Source organism: Bos taurus, chromosome 11 (assembly GCF_002263795.3).
Source record: "Bos taurus isolate L1 Dominette 01449 registration number 42190680 breed Hereford chromosome 11, ARS-UCD2.0, whole genome shotgun sequence".
Classification (NCBI taxonomy): domain Eukaryota; kingdom Metazoa; phylum Chordata; class Mammalia; order Artiodactyla; family Bovidae; genus Bos; species Bos taurus.
In genome coordinates, this window is record NC_037338.1 from 25078660 (window position 1) to 25095926 (window position 17267).

A 17267-nucleotide genomic window follows, 5' to 3' on the forward strand; every position below is an offset into this window, starting at 1 on the left:
ATACCTGTCTGCACACAGGAAACCTTGTCAGTCTCAGTGCTAATGACATCATAAGAGGATACGCAGGACAGAAAACTAGTGATAAAATCAAGTGGCCCATTTTTACTTGGGGGAGGCTCATCTAATGGAACTGAAAGTTAATCGAGATAGATGAAGACTCCTCCGTAGAGACTCATTCCATCGAGGTCAGGGCTGATCACGTCTGTTGCCTTTGTCAGCCATCATTTTTGTCTTCCATGCCAGATTTATCTTACATTAGGACTGATCACACCTCATATCTTACGGAAGCTTTTCTACTATAATATAGAAATGGCGTGGCTAGACAGGAAGCATATTTCCACTATTTACAGATGTGTGAACACGGAAAGAAAGCATGGGCTTGTGAGATGTGTTAGTTGTTTCATAAGGGACTTTAAAGCAAGTGGTCCCCAGGTAAAACCCCATTTAGTAATCTGGAACCAGAACTGGAACCAGTTTATTCTTAAACCCCAAAGAAAATTATGAAGGAAACTGGTGGATTTTTTGGTGCTGTTCTCCACTTGCACCTTTTATTTCTGTGGTGTGTGAAGCACAGGCAGAGAAATCAGCCTCACTGGTTGTCTCCGTGTTTCTTTCTCCTCAGATGCAGACAGACATGCGGATCTATCTGGAAGTCCACTGAAAAGCAAAAGCACTAGGAAGCCTTTGGCATGTATCATTGGGTATTTAGGTGGGTATTTTTTAATAGAAGAAAAGCTTGGAGAGCAGTATCTGTACCTTATCACCGGCTACTCAAAATTGACATTCCTATATTAAATGTAAGCCTTTCAAGTAGCTGAAATTGGATACCTTCATATGAATAGTCAGTTTATTTTATTTGAGAAATGTTTGATTACCAAAACACACAGAGAACATAATACAGAGTTAGAGATGGGTTTACTTTTCCTAAAAATATAATTGAATAAAAATGTAATGTGTATTTATGTATATAAATACAGATTAAGCAAGAAGAGGAAAATGAGAATCACTGAATTATTAGAGGAGGAATATTCTTTTTTTTTAATTGAAGTATAATTGACTTACAATGTTATATTAGTTTAAGGTGTACCACACGAATGATTTGGCATTTATACACATTATAGGATGATCACCATGATAATTCTAATTACCATCTGTCACCATCCCAAGTTATTATAAAATTAAGGATGAATATTCTTTTTTTTTTGGCTGCATCACATGGCTTGCAGGGTCTTATTTTACTGACCAGGAATTGAATCCAGGCCCAAGACAATGAAAATGCTGAGTCCTAACTACTGGACTGCCAGGGAATTCTTAAGGGTGAATTTTTTTTTAAAGATTTTTTGATGGGGACCATTTTTAAAGTCTTTATTGAATTTGTTACAATATATTCTGTTTCATGTTTCGGTTTTTTGTCTCTGAGGCATGTGACATCTTAGCTCCCCAACCAGGGATTGAACCTGCACCCCCTGCATTGGAAGGTGAAGTCTTAGCCACTGGACCGCCAGGGAAGTCCCAAAGATGAATATTTTTAATATTTTGATACAAATCTTCCACTGTTTGCAAACCCACCTCACCCCTTCCCTTAAATAGAGAAAGATTCATGTACTTTTTTTTAAATAAAAAGAGATAAAACTGGTGTTTAAACCACCTTTAAACAATATTTATAGTTTTGTTGTGCCGATTAAGGTTACTTGAGAGGGGAGCATTAGTATTGCTTTCTGGTTTTTATCCTGTTATTTAACTTGAAAGTCACAAAATATGGTAGTTCCATTTATATCTTGAAATATAATAATAATGTAACATTACCAAGAAATAACTTTTTTTTGGCAGAGTTTTAAGATAAATAATTTGTGAAATAGTGGTTTCAAAAATGGTTCCTATTATACCTAGGAGCTATGTTTTTATGCTTCTAATATTCTTGCTTTTTCATCTTCTCAGTAAAATTGAAGTATGTGCTCAGAGTTGCATTGAACTTTATTATTTTGTCAGAAAGATTTATACTTACGAAGTGTCCAGACTTAAGAGGTCCAGTCTTTTAAAAATCAAAGTGTAGCCTTAAACTTAGTATATTATCTGGTCCGTATCAGGTCATCCTAAGAGTCAGAGTGCACAGCTTCCTCTTTGATGTTACTTTGCCACCTTATTTCCTATTTTATTCCTTCAGGGCCTAAAGACTTGCTTTGATATCCCCCTAAAATATCACATGGTTATCACAGGTATGACCTAACTCGTGGTGATCTAGTCTGTGAAGTTTTCTAACTATGTTCCCTTGCAGGGTGTAATCCTAGAAGCCTCTCCCACCTTGCAAAGCAAAGTATCTGATCATAAGATGATCATAAGAAATAAACTATGACATTGCATATTAGCATTTCCATAGGTAATTATATGTTCTTCCTATGGGCAAACTGGTCTCTGTCTCTACCAGACAAACCCACAGCAGGGCTGTCCTTACTAACTGAAGCACTTCCCTACAGAACACATTTCTGAGTATTTACTGTGTGCAAGACACTTACACTAAGTTATTTAGGGAACACTAAGATGAACATGGCCTTTGAATACGGCCTTTCCCTCAAAAATCCTCCACTAGTGAGGAAGGCATACAGGTAAAGACAGTGGAGCTCTTCCTAAATTTCAGTACATGAGGCTGATATCCTGGCCCTCGCCTGGGAAGACGGGGTGGCTTGTGCATGGTTGGCATGCTGGGTGGTAACTCAGGATCAGTGAGCAGGTTCAGCTTTAGAGAAGAGGTCGCCTGGTTTTAGTGTTAGACGGAGATCCTTAAATCCAGTTTCTGCAGTGTTGCAATTTATGTCCATCTACTTGACCCAGAAAGTATTAAGTAGTGCAGGGCTGTGTGACTGACAGCAGCGTACTTCACACAAACACACATGCACCACACACACCCTACGGTTTTGTGATACATTGTCTGTCAAAGCTTTCCTTCTGCTACTTCTTAACACTAGTATTGGAAGTTCGGTGTCACTGACTGACCCGGGAGTGACTGACCCTGGTCCTGTGGTCTGGTTGCAGAGCCAGAGGAGGAATCCTGTTTTCTCAAAAAGCTGCCACACACCAGATGTGCTGCTTGCCTTCTTCCTAGTGTGATGGAGTGCAGAGGTAGTTTTCTTTGAGGCTGCCTCTCCAGATAGACTTTGAATTTCTAATTCCTTCAAGAGTCAGATGCCTTATTCCCTTAGTAAATCTTGTGTTTAAGTGACCTTCTGAAGTGGCTTTTTTTTTTTTCCTTCTTCTACTCACAACATGAAGCTCAGAGCTTCAGCTAGCAGGGGCAGAACCAGCTCCCTTTTGATAAACAAGGCCATGTAACAGCACTTGAAGTTGATTCATTATGCAAGTCCTTGGGAAAACAGGCTGGTTCGTAAGGAACTGGCTCTCAGCTCATTAAGAAATAAGATGTGTGCCTGTTAGCCAGTGGTAAGTGCACACAGATTTTTAATACCATGTTCTGAGTTGAGAAACCTTTCTTCCCCCTGTCAGAGATCCATCCTTCGAAGAAACCTAATGTAATTCGATCTACACCAAGCCTGCAAACCCCAACCACCAAGCGGATGCTAGCCACCCCGAATCACACGTCTCTGAGCATTTTGGGGAAAAGAAACTACAGTCATCACAATGGCCTGGATGGTATGTAAACCCAGGAATTCTGGGGGCTAATCCCATAGGCCAGGGCCTCTCTGCCCTTGACTGCTCTAGTGTCGGCTGCCACGTGCATGAATGCATAACAGGTTCTTCTTCCCTCTGGTTGGACTGTGCGGAAAGGGGGATATAAGGGAAGGCTGCCGTGTACCACAGTGAAGACATTTTGCCAACTGCTATTTCTCCATCTTCTCAGAAGGGACCTTTTTGCTCCCATTTCCTGTTAGGAGGCCGGTTTGGAAACGAAGTCTGCATTTAGCAGGTTGCCTCTGCTGGATAATAATGCTCTTGCTGTGATGCATTCTCACTGCTCACCTCTGTTTTCTTGAGCAGAAGGGATTATTTTGCCTCGTGTCTGAGACAGCAGTGCTCTCTGGGGGGTTCTTCGGTGTTCTGCGGATCATTTTGAATTTGGCATTTGTCCCTGACTTCGTTCACCTTATAAATTTTCTTAATTGCTCAAGAGTACTATAAGTCATGAAAAGAATTACCTAGGTGATGTCCTAAATACAGAAATAATAATTTGTTTGAAATGGGAAAACTGAGAAATATCACCTCTTATCCAAAGTACTTCTCCTGGGCTTGGCCATATAATGACTCTTCAGGTGGAATTGAATTATCATCCCATTTGGACTGTAAACACAAGCATTATAAATCATCTGGGCAGTACATATTGTTCATTTCAATAGTCCTAGAGTTTGAAGCTGTCTTGATTGTTTAAATGTTGGCATTTATTTATGAATAAAACTCCAGGCTTTTCATGCCTTGTGGGACTCTAAATTCTGTCAATGGCAGTAAGTTATTTATACTGAGGCCCTAGAGCAAGGATGTGGAGGAGACCTTCTGGTAATAATTTCCCACGGTTGTTTTCCTTCTGCATGACTTTCGATGGTCATAGTGATGTCACGATGAATCAAAAATTGAGGGTGACGAGTTTAGTTTGCATTTATAGGGTATCAATGTGCTGCAGATATGGCTTTCGAGAATTTAGCTGCATAATAGTCTTGCAGAAATACTTCCTTGTTAATGAGAACATCAGCCATCCTTGCCTCCTCAATATGCCCGATGTCTAGTCAGCAGAGGTCCAAGGAAGGATTGTGTCAAAATGTGGAGACGGGATTGCATTCCAACTTTTCCTTGCCTGCAGCATGGGACCTTTAGATTCAACCTTAAATGGAATCAAGAATCTTTCTTTTCCATCTTATCACCTCCCTGGACAGTCTAGGTATGTAGTCCTACTGCAGAAAGTAAGTTCTTGTTTATTTTATGGTTATATATTCTGTATGGTAAAAAGAGTCCTGCTGTGACTGATGTTGGAACAGTGGCTTTTTAGTGTCTTTCTGCACTCGTGCCCCATGGTGACGGTCATTCTGGGCCCCAGTCCTACCCCTGCATCGTGGCTCCTTTTGTTCTTCCCTTGTATCACAGGACCTTGTCTCTGGAATTTCTAGAAAGTGCCACCATGTAGTGTTCCCTGTTTAGGGTCATTTGTCCCATTTCCTTCTGAATGGGTACTGTTGTGAGGGCATTGATTCTCTGCTCTGAACAGGAGGCACAGACAGGAGCGCCTAGTGAATCCCTGGGGTTATGTTGCTCGAGACCTTCAACCTTGTTAAGGAAAAGACACTTGTCTCAGTTTCAGAGGAAACGTAGCCGTTGCACTTTTCTCGAGACCCATTTGCCTCTGCTTCCCTGTCCTAGTACAGAGAGGAAGGCTGATTACCTGTGCCTTACCTGCATTATCTCATCTGATGCAGTTGACAGAAGGTTCCAGGTCAGAGGTCTTGACTGTTTTGCATACCATGGTATCTCTGCTGCCTGGCATAGTGCCTGGAACTTAGCAGGTGATCAATTAATGTTAGTTGAATAAATGAAAGTGATTGAGAAAAATGGGACCTGGAGGGGTGAATTAAATTTTCCAAAGTGACCAAAGTTGCATAAATGGGCTGGGGTTCCTATTTAGGTGTGACTAATTTCAGAGTCTGCTCTTTTACCCACTGTTATAAATGAAGTTGTGGCTCTCAAATGTGCTGTATTAGCAAAGTAGGGATGACATAAGTTATTGTAACAGCTCATTTAATATGAGAAATCAACATGATAGATGTTGAAGGACAGAATGGGTGAATAGGGAACACTGTTGGACAGTGGGGTGGGGAGAGGAAACAGCCACCATCACGAGAGCTGGGGGACAAGTGGAGAAGTTGGGGTCATCACAGCTAGAGGCCCAAGGAGCTGGGACCCAGACCCTTGAGGAAAGAGCACTGCCCTGCTGGTGCTGGCATCTCTCAGCAAGTGCAATGAGGCTGCTCCCGGGAGTGTGAAGTGAAACTGGGACCTGAAACACACTGCTCCCGACAGGAACAAGGAGAAGCGAGTCTCTTGCCCAGCCTTGCAGGTGCCCTCTAGACCCACCCCCCCCAACCCCCGCACTGGTGTAACAGGGATCTGAATGGCACAGGAGAAGAGCATTTGCAGTCCCAACTCAACCCAGCATCACAAAGCTGAGTTCAAGTAGATGGATGTGTAGCTGCGAGGCAAGAGGGTAACAGAAGTACATACTTTAGAAAATGTCCCCATTTTTGTATTCTCAGTGGACCTTTTCCTTGGGATAATGGGTCTATTTCTTACTTCTTTAGGATATAAGACAGGGACTAACCTGAGTTTCCAAGATGAACTCAAAGTACTAGATAAAAATCTTAGGCTAATAGTGAATTTTCATGGGAGAGTTAATACCATTATACACTGGAATTGATAGGCACAAATTCATGGAAGAGTCTTACCGTGTGTGATTCAATAATACCATCAATTAGCACTGCTATGTAATTATCAGCATGTCAGACAGATGAGCACACCAGACAGGGTGCTGGTGGACAGAACCAGTCCAGCTGGAAGCAAAACCTGATTGTACTGAGACATCCAGCCAGGTCTCTCAGCCCTGGGGCTTCCTGTCTGCTTCTTCCTTCTGCTTTTTGCTCCCTTTGCTCAGCCTCCACTTTCAGTAGGAGGTTCTTCATGGTGGGAAGAGTCTCTGAATTCCTGCTGGTAGACAGTTTTTTCAGTTCAGTCGCTCAGTCGTGTCCAACTTTTTGCAACCCCATGGACTGCAGCACACCAGGCTTCCCTGTCCATCACCAACTCCAAAAGCTTGCTCAAACTCATGACACTTTTTTACCTGACATTAAAAAAAAAAAAAAAAAAAGAGTGGGCAGCTTCTTCTTATCTTCTGAAAGTCACTGTCTTTCACCTGGCCTTGGCCTGTTAAAGGCCCTGGTGTGACTAGGGCCTGGGAGTCAGCACTCTGCATCTTCTTAACCCATGGTACCCAGCCACCCACAGACCTCTGTGATTGTCCTAATGGAACTTAGATTCTAAGGGTAAAAACAAAACCTGCACACATAAAAAGCCTCACATTTTGGAGTCAGTACAGACCTACCCAGATCCATATCAATGTCGCTTTATATTAGTCTTTGTTGTCAGGCTGTAGTTCCAGTGGTGGCCACATGCCATCAGGGTGCTTTCCAAATCCTGCCCCCTTTTCTGACTTAGAGATGACAGTCTTCTTGCCAGCAAGCCAAACACCTACCACATTTGGCTGACTCGGGTAACTCCAGTGTCTGTAAGAACAGAAGGCCCTAAGACCAGTGGGGATAGAAGAGGCATTACTTTCCATGTCTGGGAGCCCCAAAGGGAGGGCAGCAGGGGAAATGGGATTTGTCTCTGCCACGGAAAAAAGAACATCTGACTGTTTGGAGTGAGATGGGATGAATTGCTAACTTCTCTGATAATTTCCTGTGTGGCTTTGGGTAAATCATTTGGTTTCCATAACTATTTTTTTCTTCTCTTCTGTAAAATATAGATTTCATTTGCCTTAACTAATTGTTATAATGATTAAAAAATTTCACCTACTTTATACCACTTCATCTTCCAAACACTTTATGAGGTAGATGTTATAACCCTCATTTTAATAATAAAAAAACCCAAGTTCAAAGAGGTAAAGGGATTTGCCCAAAGTCACCCTGCTAGCAATTAGCAGAAATGAGATTTTAAACTCCAAATCTAAGATTGTTTCCACTGGGTGAATAAGGATCCCTGATCTGTGTGTTGAGTACACCATGTACCTGGGAGATGTTTCTGGTTTTTTTTGTGTGTATCAAAGCTGGGTTTGTATTTGTAAACACAGAGAGGAACATAGAGGGCATTTTTCTTTGCTCAGACTGAACTATAAGCACAGCCGTCAGCTCCAGCTCTTGCCTCTGCACAGCTCCTCTGCCTGTATGCTGCTCCCTCCTTTTTCTGGAACTTAGGGGATAGAAGCTATGTTAGTGTCAGAGAGAGGGGAGAAAAAAGAAATAGAGAAAAACCCACAATCACCTAAAGGTGAGATGTGTTTCAATTATATTTCTGGTATCGACTCTGACACATAGTGAGTGTTTATTAAGTGTTACCCTGGAGTAGGAAATAGTAACCCACGCCAGTATCTTGCCTGGGAAATCACCTGGACAGGGGAGCCTGGTGGGTTACAGACCATGGGGTGGCAAAAGAGTTGGGCACGACTGAGCACGCACACATAACATTATTAAGATTTCATCTCCTCCTCTAAAGAAGGGCCATTATTGTTTTATTTTGAAAACTGTTAAGTTACCAAAGTTTTTATAGTCATATATGAATTGTATATGAATAATGTCAATGCTTTCCTTATAACTGCGTTCATTTCTTACCTAAAGATATGATTCTCAAAACAATGACTCTTGGATATTTGCTTAAAGGTAAATGGATATGTTCCAGTGTATATTTGCACATAGACAGGGCCAGTATTTATAAAGAAAAACTGCCCTTGTTTAAGAAATATTTAGAAAAGTATTAAAGATAAAATTAAGTTTATAAAGAGGGCTCATCTAGCTTCCTGTAGGTTCCTGTGATTAGAGACCCTACAGCAAAGGGGGTAGAACAGCGTCATCCTGAGACAGTGAAATCTTTTTCAGAGTGAAGGCTGAGTCAGGAAAGACTCCAGAAGGACTGTACAGGTATTTCCTGACCCCCTAAAGAGATGCCCCGGGACCGCTTCCTACCTAGTGTCAGATGTTTGTGTTTCGGTATATCAGCAGAGCTTCCATCGCACCGCACAGGCACAAGGGGCTTCCTCCTGCGTCTCCATCTGTATCACATGGGGAGCTTTGAGAACAGCTTCATCTGTGTAGTCATGCAGACCAAGGGAGCATCAGCTAGAGGTGCTCTTAACCGTCTTCTGAGACGGCGTGGCTTTTGTCCCAGGGGTACTGCAGAAACAGGACTCAGTGTGTCAGGAAAACCAAAGCAGCAGGCTCAGAAGAGAGGTGAGTTTTCAATGGAACAGAGTCAGGGCATGTGAGCCAAGGAAATTGATGAATTGTATAATAAACTTCTTTTTTAATCTGCTCTCTTCCGGCTTATTTCCCCTGAGGTTTGTGAGTATACTGCAGATTGTTATCTTTCTCATGTGTTCGCTGCGTTGACTAATAGCATTTCTCAATGTCTTTATACAATGAAGGGGGTATCTGATGGGGATGCCTCTAAGTCTAATACTATGATCTGGTATGTGAAGACTGTCCTTTGGATCACTTATTTCTGAAATCAGTGATTCAAGAGTTCCAACTGTTTGCTTTCCACCCTGGGAAATGGGTGGAGGTGAGGCCATTGTACCAGTGAGAGAGCTCTGGGATTGCATCTGCTGTCTTTACAAATCCCAATAAAAATAGACTGCCAGGAGCAGCTGATGGCACTCCTAGGCATGCTTAGGCCCGGGCTGCCTTCTGTCAAACATTTTTATGTCATTTCAAAAGACTATGATTTTTTTTCGAATCTTCTAAAATATTTTTTTTATGGAAGAACATTGAGTGCTCCTGGACTCACCTCTGGTCTCCTGTTCTCAAGCTATAATGTTAAAACCTGATTAAATATATTAAAGTACCTTCAAGTTTCTTTTTTTCTTCAGTTTTTATAATGGATTATTATGGTCCCAGAGTTTATTGAATGTGAAGCAGGTATAGAAGATTATCTAATGTATCTGGAGAGTTTCAGGACAGTTAAAGCTTTATCTGAGGGTAGCGGATGTTCTCTCACGTAGGAGTAGGGCTTCTGAAGGAAGACTGGCCCAAGTACCTTAGGTGTGAGTAATCAGTACCTTGGTGTTTTGGCGTATTCTGGAAGGATGGCAAACTGGCCTCCTCAGGGTCCATTGCTGGGTTTAGTAGTAAATATCACAGTATTCCCAGAGAATACTCTTCTGTCCTGCCCCTGAGGAAAATGCTAGTGTGCGAGCCTATAAGTGGTCTAGGTTTAAGATCCTCTCAGCAATATGGAGGGCTTCCCTCGTAGCTCCATCAGTAAAGAATCTGCCTGCAATGCAGGAGACCCTGGTTCGATTCCTGGGTTGGCAAGATCCCCTGGAGAAGGAAATGGCAACCCACTGTAGTATTCTTGCCTGGAGAATCTTATGGACAGAGGAGCTTGGCAGGCTACAGCCCATGGGGTCACAAGAGTCAGACACGACTTAACAACTACACCACCACCAGCAATATGGAGATTTTAGAAGAGAGACACAAGTCCTTGGTAGTTACTCAGAGGCCGACGGCCGTGAGAACCAGCTCTGGCTCCCTCAGGAAGTCTGTTTACCTTCAGGGGTCATGCAAGGAAACCTTTGTAACCAGCCTATCCCTGTGAGCGCCCATCCTCAGTGACGTAGAGGGGGAACCTCTGAGAAAGGAAGTAAACCCCTGACTGAAAAACTGAGTCCCTATTTTGAGGGGGTAATGGTAGATGCTTGGGAAAGGAGAGGGAAGAAGTCAGCAGAGGGAGGGAGCTTCATCCCTGAGAAGCGAATCTTCCTCAGAAAAGAGTGGACTCATTCACCTGAAGAGCAGTCCACGGCTCCTCGATGCTGGCTTTAAGAAAGCCAGCGGAACGTCAGCATTAGATCTTGATGCCCCAGGAAAGTGAAGCCCAACAGCCGATTTAGGCATCCCCTGCCCAGTCTCTTCAGATCCCAGTGAAGAAGTGAGGAGAAGTCTTCTGAATCTGCACAGCTCCCAGGGCAATGACTCCAGAAGATGAGTCACAGCCTCCTTGCCTGGGAGCCTCCCACTGGGTTCTTGTTAAGCTCCCCAGCCTTGCTCCTTATTTTCGTTCAGTGTTTCTTGTTTTCCCTTCCAGATGACTGAGCACTCTTTAAGCTCAGAAAACATCTGAGTTATAATGTATAGCATTTTCCTCCCTCAACCAAATATTTATTTTTATCCGCAACTATTTACATATACATGAATACGAAAAGTCATTAATGTAAAACTGAGGAACAGGCTTGGAGGCAGCTTTGTTAGGTGAGCTCCCTAAGAAGATGTGTGCAAAGACCCTTCCCACGATGGTCCGATTGCAGCTTCACTGAGTGCCTACAGGAGCTCTTTGGGGCCAGTTGTTGACCAAGGCCATGAGTGAGTCCTGGGGAAACAGGGCGGTTACATTTAAGGTATCTGGGACCAGAGAGCAGAAAAAAGGATCAAGATACTGGAGACTTGGACCTCCTACATTGCTTTCTAATTTTCTTCTTGTTTTCCTCCAGTTTTCTTCCCCTGTGTCTGTTTACTTTCTGCAGAGTACTGCTTTACCCTACTTTATATTCCAACCAGGCTTGTCTAATTTCTCCCTAAAAGTTGCCAATTTTTACTTCATGTAATTTTGAAATTGTTATTGGATATATATGTTGTTGGACTTTTTTATGTCTTTTTGACCTTTTTAATCAGTAGGAAATGATCCTTTTTACTTCTGTTAATATTCCTCTATTTTGTCTGATATTAAAACGAATGTACCAGTTTTCTTTTTCTCTTGTTTTTAGTTTTTTAAATGAATTAAAAAACTGAAACTAGAAAATTTTTCTAGTTTTAGTAAACTCAGAATATAATGATTCTTATCGCATCTCTAAAGTCAGCACAGGTTGTTCTAGCACATATTTTAAATACCCTATAAAGCTATTTTCCATTATCATTTAATTTAAAAACAGCTTTACTGAGGCATGATTGACATTCAGTAAGTTATACATATTTAAAATATTCAACTTGATAAGTTTAACATACACACACACACACACCAGGAGCCATCATCATAATCAAGATAATAAACTTGCCTGTCACCGTCAAAAATTTTCTTGCACTCCTTTATAATTGGCCCTCTTGTCCTCCCTATCACTCCCACATCATCCCAGGCAGCTGCTGATCTGCTTTTTAGCACCATAGATTAGGTTACATTTTCTAGAATTTTATTAAATGGAGTCATGCAATATTTACTCTTTATTTGTCAGTTTGAATAATGTTTGGAGATCTACAAGTTCACTGATTATTTTTTCAGCAGTACTGAGTCTTCTGTTAATCCATCCAATGAATTATTCATTTCATATTTTGTATTTTTCAGTTTTAGAATTCCCATTTAGGTCTTTGATATTTCAACTAAAATATACCATATTGTCCCCCACACATCCATCTTTTCCAATGTATTTTAAAAACATACTTATAGTAAATATTTTAAGTCCATATCTGCTAATTCTAACATCTGAATCATCCATTAATCATCTTCTACTGACTGTTTTTTTCTTTTGATTATGGGTATTTTCCCGTTTCCCAGGTCTAACGGTTTTTAATGAATTCTGGTCAGTGTGGATGACAAGTTGTGGAGACTCAGGATTCTGTTATTTTCCTCAATGGAGTTGTTTTTTTTTTTTTTTTTTTTTTTCTGTAGAGTTTTAAGGTATGTTCTAACAAGCAATTAAATTTGATGCTATGCTAAGTCACTTCAGTCGTGTCCGACTCTGTGTGACCCCATAGACGGTAGCCTACCAGGCTCCCCCATCCCTGGGATTCTCCAGGCAAGAACACTGGAGTGGGTTGCCATTTCCTTCTCCAATGCATGAAAGTGAAAAGTGAAAGTGAAGTCACCTAGTCGTGTCTGACTCTTCGCGACCCCATGGACTGCAGCCCACCAGGCTCCTCCATCCATGGGATTTTCCAGGCAAGAGTACTGGAGTGGGGTGCCATTGGGGTTCTTTACCACTAGCGCCACCTGGCTTTATTAGGGCTTGTCTATTTCAGTTATGCTCCTAGTTCCATGAGATTTCAGTGGAAAGACCAAGTTGTTTGCCCTGTCCTTCTAGCTTGGTAGAATTTGAATTCTGAACTCTGTCTTCCCAGCACTGGACAGCTGCTGAGGTTGTTGCTTAGCCTTTTTTAACGTTTCAGCTGATGTTCTCCGGTGGGCTCCTGGGAGTCTCATTTTGTCTGTGAGCAGTTCCGAAATCGGCCAGTGATTTGAGAGGAGTGTGTATGTTCATCTGGGGACTCCCCCTTACCTGTGTCCTTCCTTTTAGAATCTCTTCCCTCAATTTCCAGCTGTATTGGCAGCCTTGAACTCCAATCTGTCCCTGATTCCTCAGCTCAGTCAGACTGCAGCTTTCTCCTGGAACCATATCCCTCTGTATGGCATGGAACTGCTCACAGGGGTACTGTTAACAGTGAATCTTCCCTAGTCTTGCCTTTTTTCAAGTCATCTCTCTTCCAGTTTATGCTTGATTTTGGTTGCTCTCCACTATCTTCAAACACTTGTTTTTATATTTTATATAGAATTTATCACTGTTTTTGGCTGGAGGGTTAACCCAAGATAAATTAGCCCACCATTATAGGAAGCAGAAGAGTTGAGCTTTTCAACTGTGGTGCTGGAGATGACTTTTGAGAGTCTCTTAGACAGCAAGGAGATCAAACCAGTCAATCCTGAAGGAAATCAACCTTGAATATTCTTTGGAAGGACTGATGCTGAAGCTGAAGCTCCACTACTTTGGCCACCTCCACTACTTTGGCTCACACTACTTTGATGTGAAGAACTGACTCATTGGGAAAGACCCTGATGCTGGGAAAGATTGAGGGCAGGAGGAGAAGGGGACAACAGAGGATGAGATGGTTGGATGGCATCACTGATTCAATGGACATGAATTTGAGCAAGCTCCGGGAGATGGTGAAGGACAGGGAAGCCTGGCGTGCTGTAGTTCAAGGGGTCGCAAAGTGTTGGACACAATTGAATGACTGAACAACAACAATAGGAAGCAGAACTCTTCAGTCCTTCTCCAGGCTCCCTGCCAACTCTGTTGGTTCTCTTAATTTATTTTGAAATAATATACTGTTTGTGTCTTGTGGACACTGTATCTTTCCTTACCTGTTTGAGGATATTAATGATAGTGGTTTCTGTTTCTTGAGTTTTCTTCTCCATGAATAATCCGTTTCTTCCAATTTGCATTTTCCTCTGTTTTGGTCTCTAACGTTTGTGTTAGAGGTTTCTTCCTGGTGACCTTTGGTTGTGTAATAGTGTTTAAGAGTAGGAAACTAAAGTCAGATGAAAGCTCTGTACTTCAACCTTCAGTGCACCTCGCAGAAAGGACATCAGACCAGGCTGTTTGTTGAGTGGCCCGAGGGTCAGTATCCTCAGGTCTTTTCTGTGGGCTGGGCAGATTTCCCAGAGAAGATGCTTTGCATCTATCTTAGTCCATTCAGGCTCCTGTAACAAAATACTACAGATGCGTACTGTAAACAACAGAAATGTGTTACAGTTCTAAAGGCAGGGAAGTCCATGAGCAGGGTGCCAGCATAATTGGCTTCTGATGAAGGGCCTGTTCTGGGTTGCAGACTGCTGTCTTCTTGCTGTGTCATCACATGATGAAAGGAACTAGGGAGCATGTAGGGTCTCTTTTATAAGAACATTAATCCCACTCATGAGCTTCCTAGGAGGTGTTAGTGGCACAGAATTCATCTGCCAATGCAGGAGACACAGAGGTTTTATCCCTGGGTCGGGAAGATCCCCTTGAGTAGGAAATGGCACCCTATTACAGCATTCTTCTTTTTTTTTTAAGTCTTTATTGAATTTGTTACAATATTGTTTCTGTTTGTTTTTTGGCTGCAAGGCATGTGGGATCTTGGCTCCCTAACCAGGGATCGAACCTGCACCCCCTGCACTGGAAGGCAAAGTCTTAACCACTGGACCGCCAGGAAAGTCCCCCGTTACAGTATTCTTGCCTGGAAAGTTCCATGAGCAGAGGAGCCTGGCGGGCTACAGTCCATGGGGTTGCAAAGAGTCGGACACGACTGAGCACAGACCGCAGTCCCATTCACAAGGGTTATACCCTCATGACCTAAGCACTTCCCAAAGGTTCGGAATTCTGATGCCGTCATATTGGGCTTTAGGACTTCAACATATGAATTTTGTGGGGACACAAACATTCAGACCACAGCATAGTCTCTTTTTCAGAGGATAAAGTTTTGGCTACCTGCTTTCTGGGAGCTCAAGGGGAAGAAGGCTGGAGGTCTTACCATTCAGTGGATATACGCTCACGTGAGCCCTCAGTTTCGGGACTGGCAGCCCCGCTTGGCGCCTTATGTTCCCTAGGCCTGCAACCCCCTATTTGGTCCTCTTTAGAGAATAACTATCCAGACTTGTGGGAGGTGGGCAGCTGCCGAGAGGTGTGGAGTCAGGAGCACTTCTAGGAGTCCAGCAACCTCAGCCTTCAACTGATCTCTGCTGCAGTCTCCCCTCCCCCAACCCCCTCGAGGTGTCTGGTATCCATTCCTGAGCTGTTTTGTGCATACTGGGCTCGCAGCTTTTCACACTGCCAGCTTCAGGTTTGGCTTTCTTGAATGCATGGGCTGTTATCACTTGTTTATCTGTTTTCCAGACTCCAGAATTCTGATGGTGGTTTCTCCTCTGGGTTTCAGAAGGGGAAGAAATTAACTCAGATACTGGTAGCTGGAAACCTTAAAAAAAAAAAAAAAGATTGTTTATATCACAGCAGCTGGTTACAGTAAAGAACCTCCAAGTCCAGGGACTTTAAATACTTTGTGTGTGTGTTTGTGTGTGTGTTAATTGCTCAGTTGTGTCTAACTCTTTACGACTCTCTGGACTGTAGTCCACTAGGTTCCTCTGTCCATGGAATTTACCAGGCAAGAATACTGGAGTGGTTGCCATTCCCTTCTCCAGCAGATCTTCCCAACCCAGGGATCGAACCCGGGTCTCCTGCTTTGCAGGTAGATGCTTTACCATTTGAGTCACCAGGGAAGCCCTTTAAGTACTTATGAATAGTCAAAGCAAAAGGGAAAATTTTGTAAAAAAATAATAAGTGCTTATAAATCAGAGTTAGTATAGACAGAAGTAGCAAATGTAGATTGATGCATATCATAATTTACTTATAAGTGTAAACCAAAATGATCTGGGCTACATCATCTAGGAAGGAGACCTGAGAATGGGCATAGATCTCTTTCTGGGGCCCTGTGTATCTGGGACCCTTCACATGGCTCTGGTTCCCTGCTTTGGGAAATGCAGTGGGGCTGAGGAAGCTTTGAGAAGGGAAACATTTTGGTATTACAAGCGCAGGTGGTAAGCACTGGGATGCTTCAGCCCAGAATGCAAGAGGTGACATATCTCAGCTTAAAACCATGGCCAGTATGGAGAAAGCAGGTGTGAACCTGGATGCCAGATCCTGAGCTGGTGGGATGAGAGGGTTGCTCTCAAACGTGGAGCAGGTAAGTTTAGCTCAAATAGAAGAAAGCACAATTTATCATGGTAGGCCAGAAACTTTGGAAACTATTTACAAGTGACTCTTCTGGCAGATGGCTTAATTCCATAGGTGGGTGGATAAATGAATGGCAGAGTGGTCCCCCTCACCTCTCCCCACACACACAAAAGGAGAGAGGCTTCTGAGAAATACTGGAGATACTGACACACACATAACCCGTAATTTAGACACTGAAGAGAGCTGTGTGCTCTCACTGGGATGGATGGAGAATGGGGCAGCTTAGAATAGCAGGAAAAACTCTACCTAAATTAAGAAGATCTGAGTTCAAATCCTGACTCCTCAACTTACTCACCGTGCAGCCTTGAGCAAGCTCCTAACCTTGCTTACCCTCACAAGGTTCTGGTGAAAGTTTCTTCCATAACCTAGGGAACAAAGCAGGTTAGCCCAGTCCTGAACTGAACTGGCTGGGTTTTGATTGGACACATACTTGCTGAGCCCTCTCCAATACCAGGCTGTGTGCATATATCTCCCCATTCTAGAAAGGCTCATGAAGTGAAGGCGCAGCTCTGCTCTATCCTGCAGCCCTTCCTCAGGATGGCGGGAGGCTGTGAAGGTGAGCGTCCCTGTCCCCTAACCGCATGTCCCCTCCCGGTTGCAGAGCGTGTGACGAGAGAGAGTATCCAGGCCCTGCCTTGGCCCGAGCCCCTGATCCCGTCTCAGCAGGCACCCCCCAGTTCCCTCCTAGCCGCTTAGCTAGTAAACAAGCAAAAGTTTGCACAAGCCACTGTGTGACACCAGATGGTGACAATGTAGTTGCCCGGCACTGCTTCTCTTTCCCTTGTTTCTCTTGAGAATCTCTAGATGCGCAGCTCTGGAACAGGAGAGTTGAAGGTTTGAGGGGGAAGGAGGGACATTGTGACACTGGGTGTTTGGGGTCACTCCCCTCCTATGGAAAAATATGTCCCTAGCTTCCGAGTGCCTACATCGTATGATTGATTATGGTTACCTGAGATCAGGGCATGCCTCCTGTAGGCCTGTT

General features: G+C 43.1%; 1 protein-coding gene across 8 annotated transcripts in view; it reads left to right on the plus strand.

Annotated features, from left to right (window-relative positions):
• Positions 1 to 17267, plus strand: part of MTA3 (metastasis associated 1 family member 3) — a 212957-nt gene that overhangs the window by 191834 nt on the left and 3856 nt on the right. For 6 of the 8 annotated variants that reach the window (XM_024998519.2, XM_024998520.2, XM_024998522.2 and 3 more), the window contains exons 15-16: positions 623 to 709; positions 3499 to 3645. In XM_024998519.2, coding sequence (XP_024854287.1) covers positions 623 to 709; positions 3499 to 3645 — 234 coding nt within the window. Of the gene's footprint in view, positions 1 to 622; positions 710 to 3498; positions 3646 to 16767; positions 16842 to 17267 lie in introns of all 8 variants that reach the window. The other 2 variants (XR_003037047.2, NR_198884.1) reach the window with 1 other exon arrangement.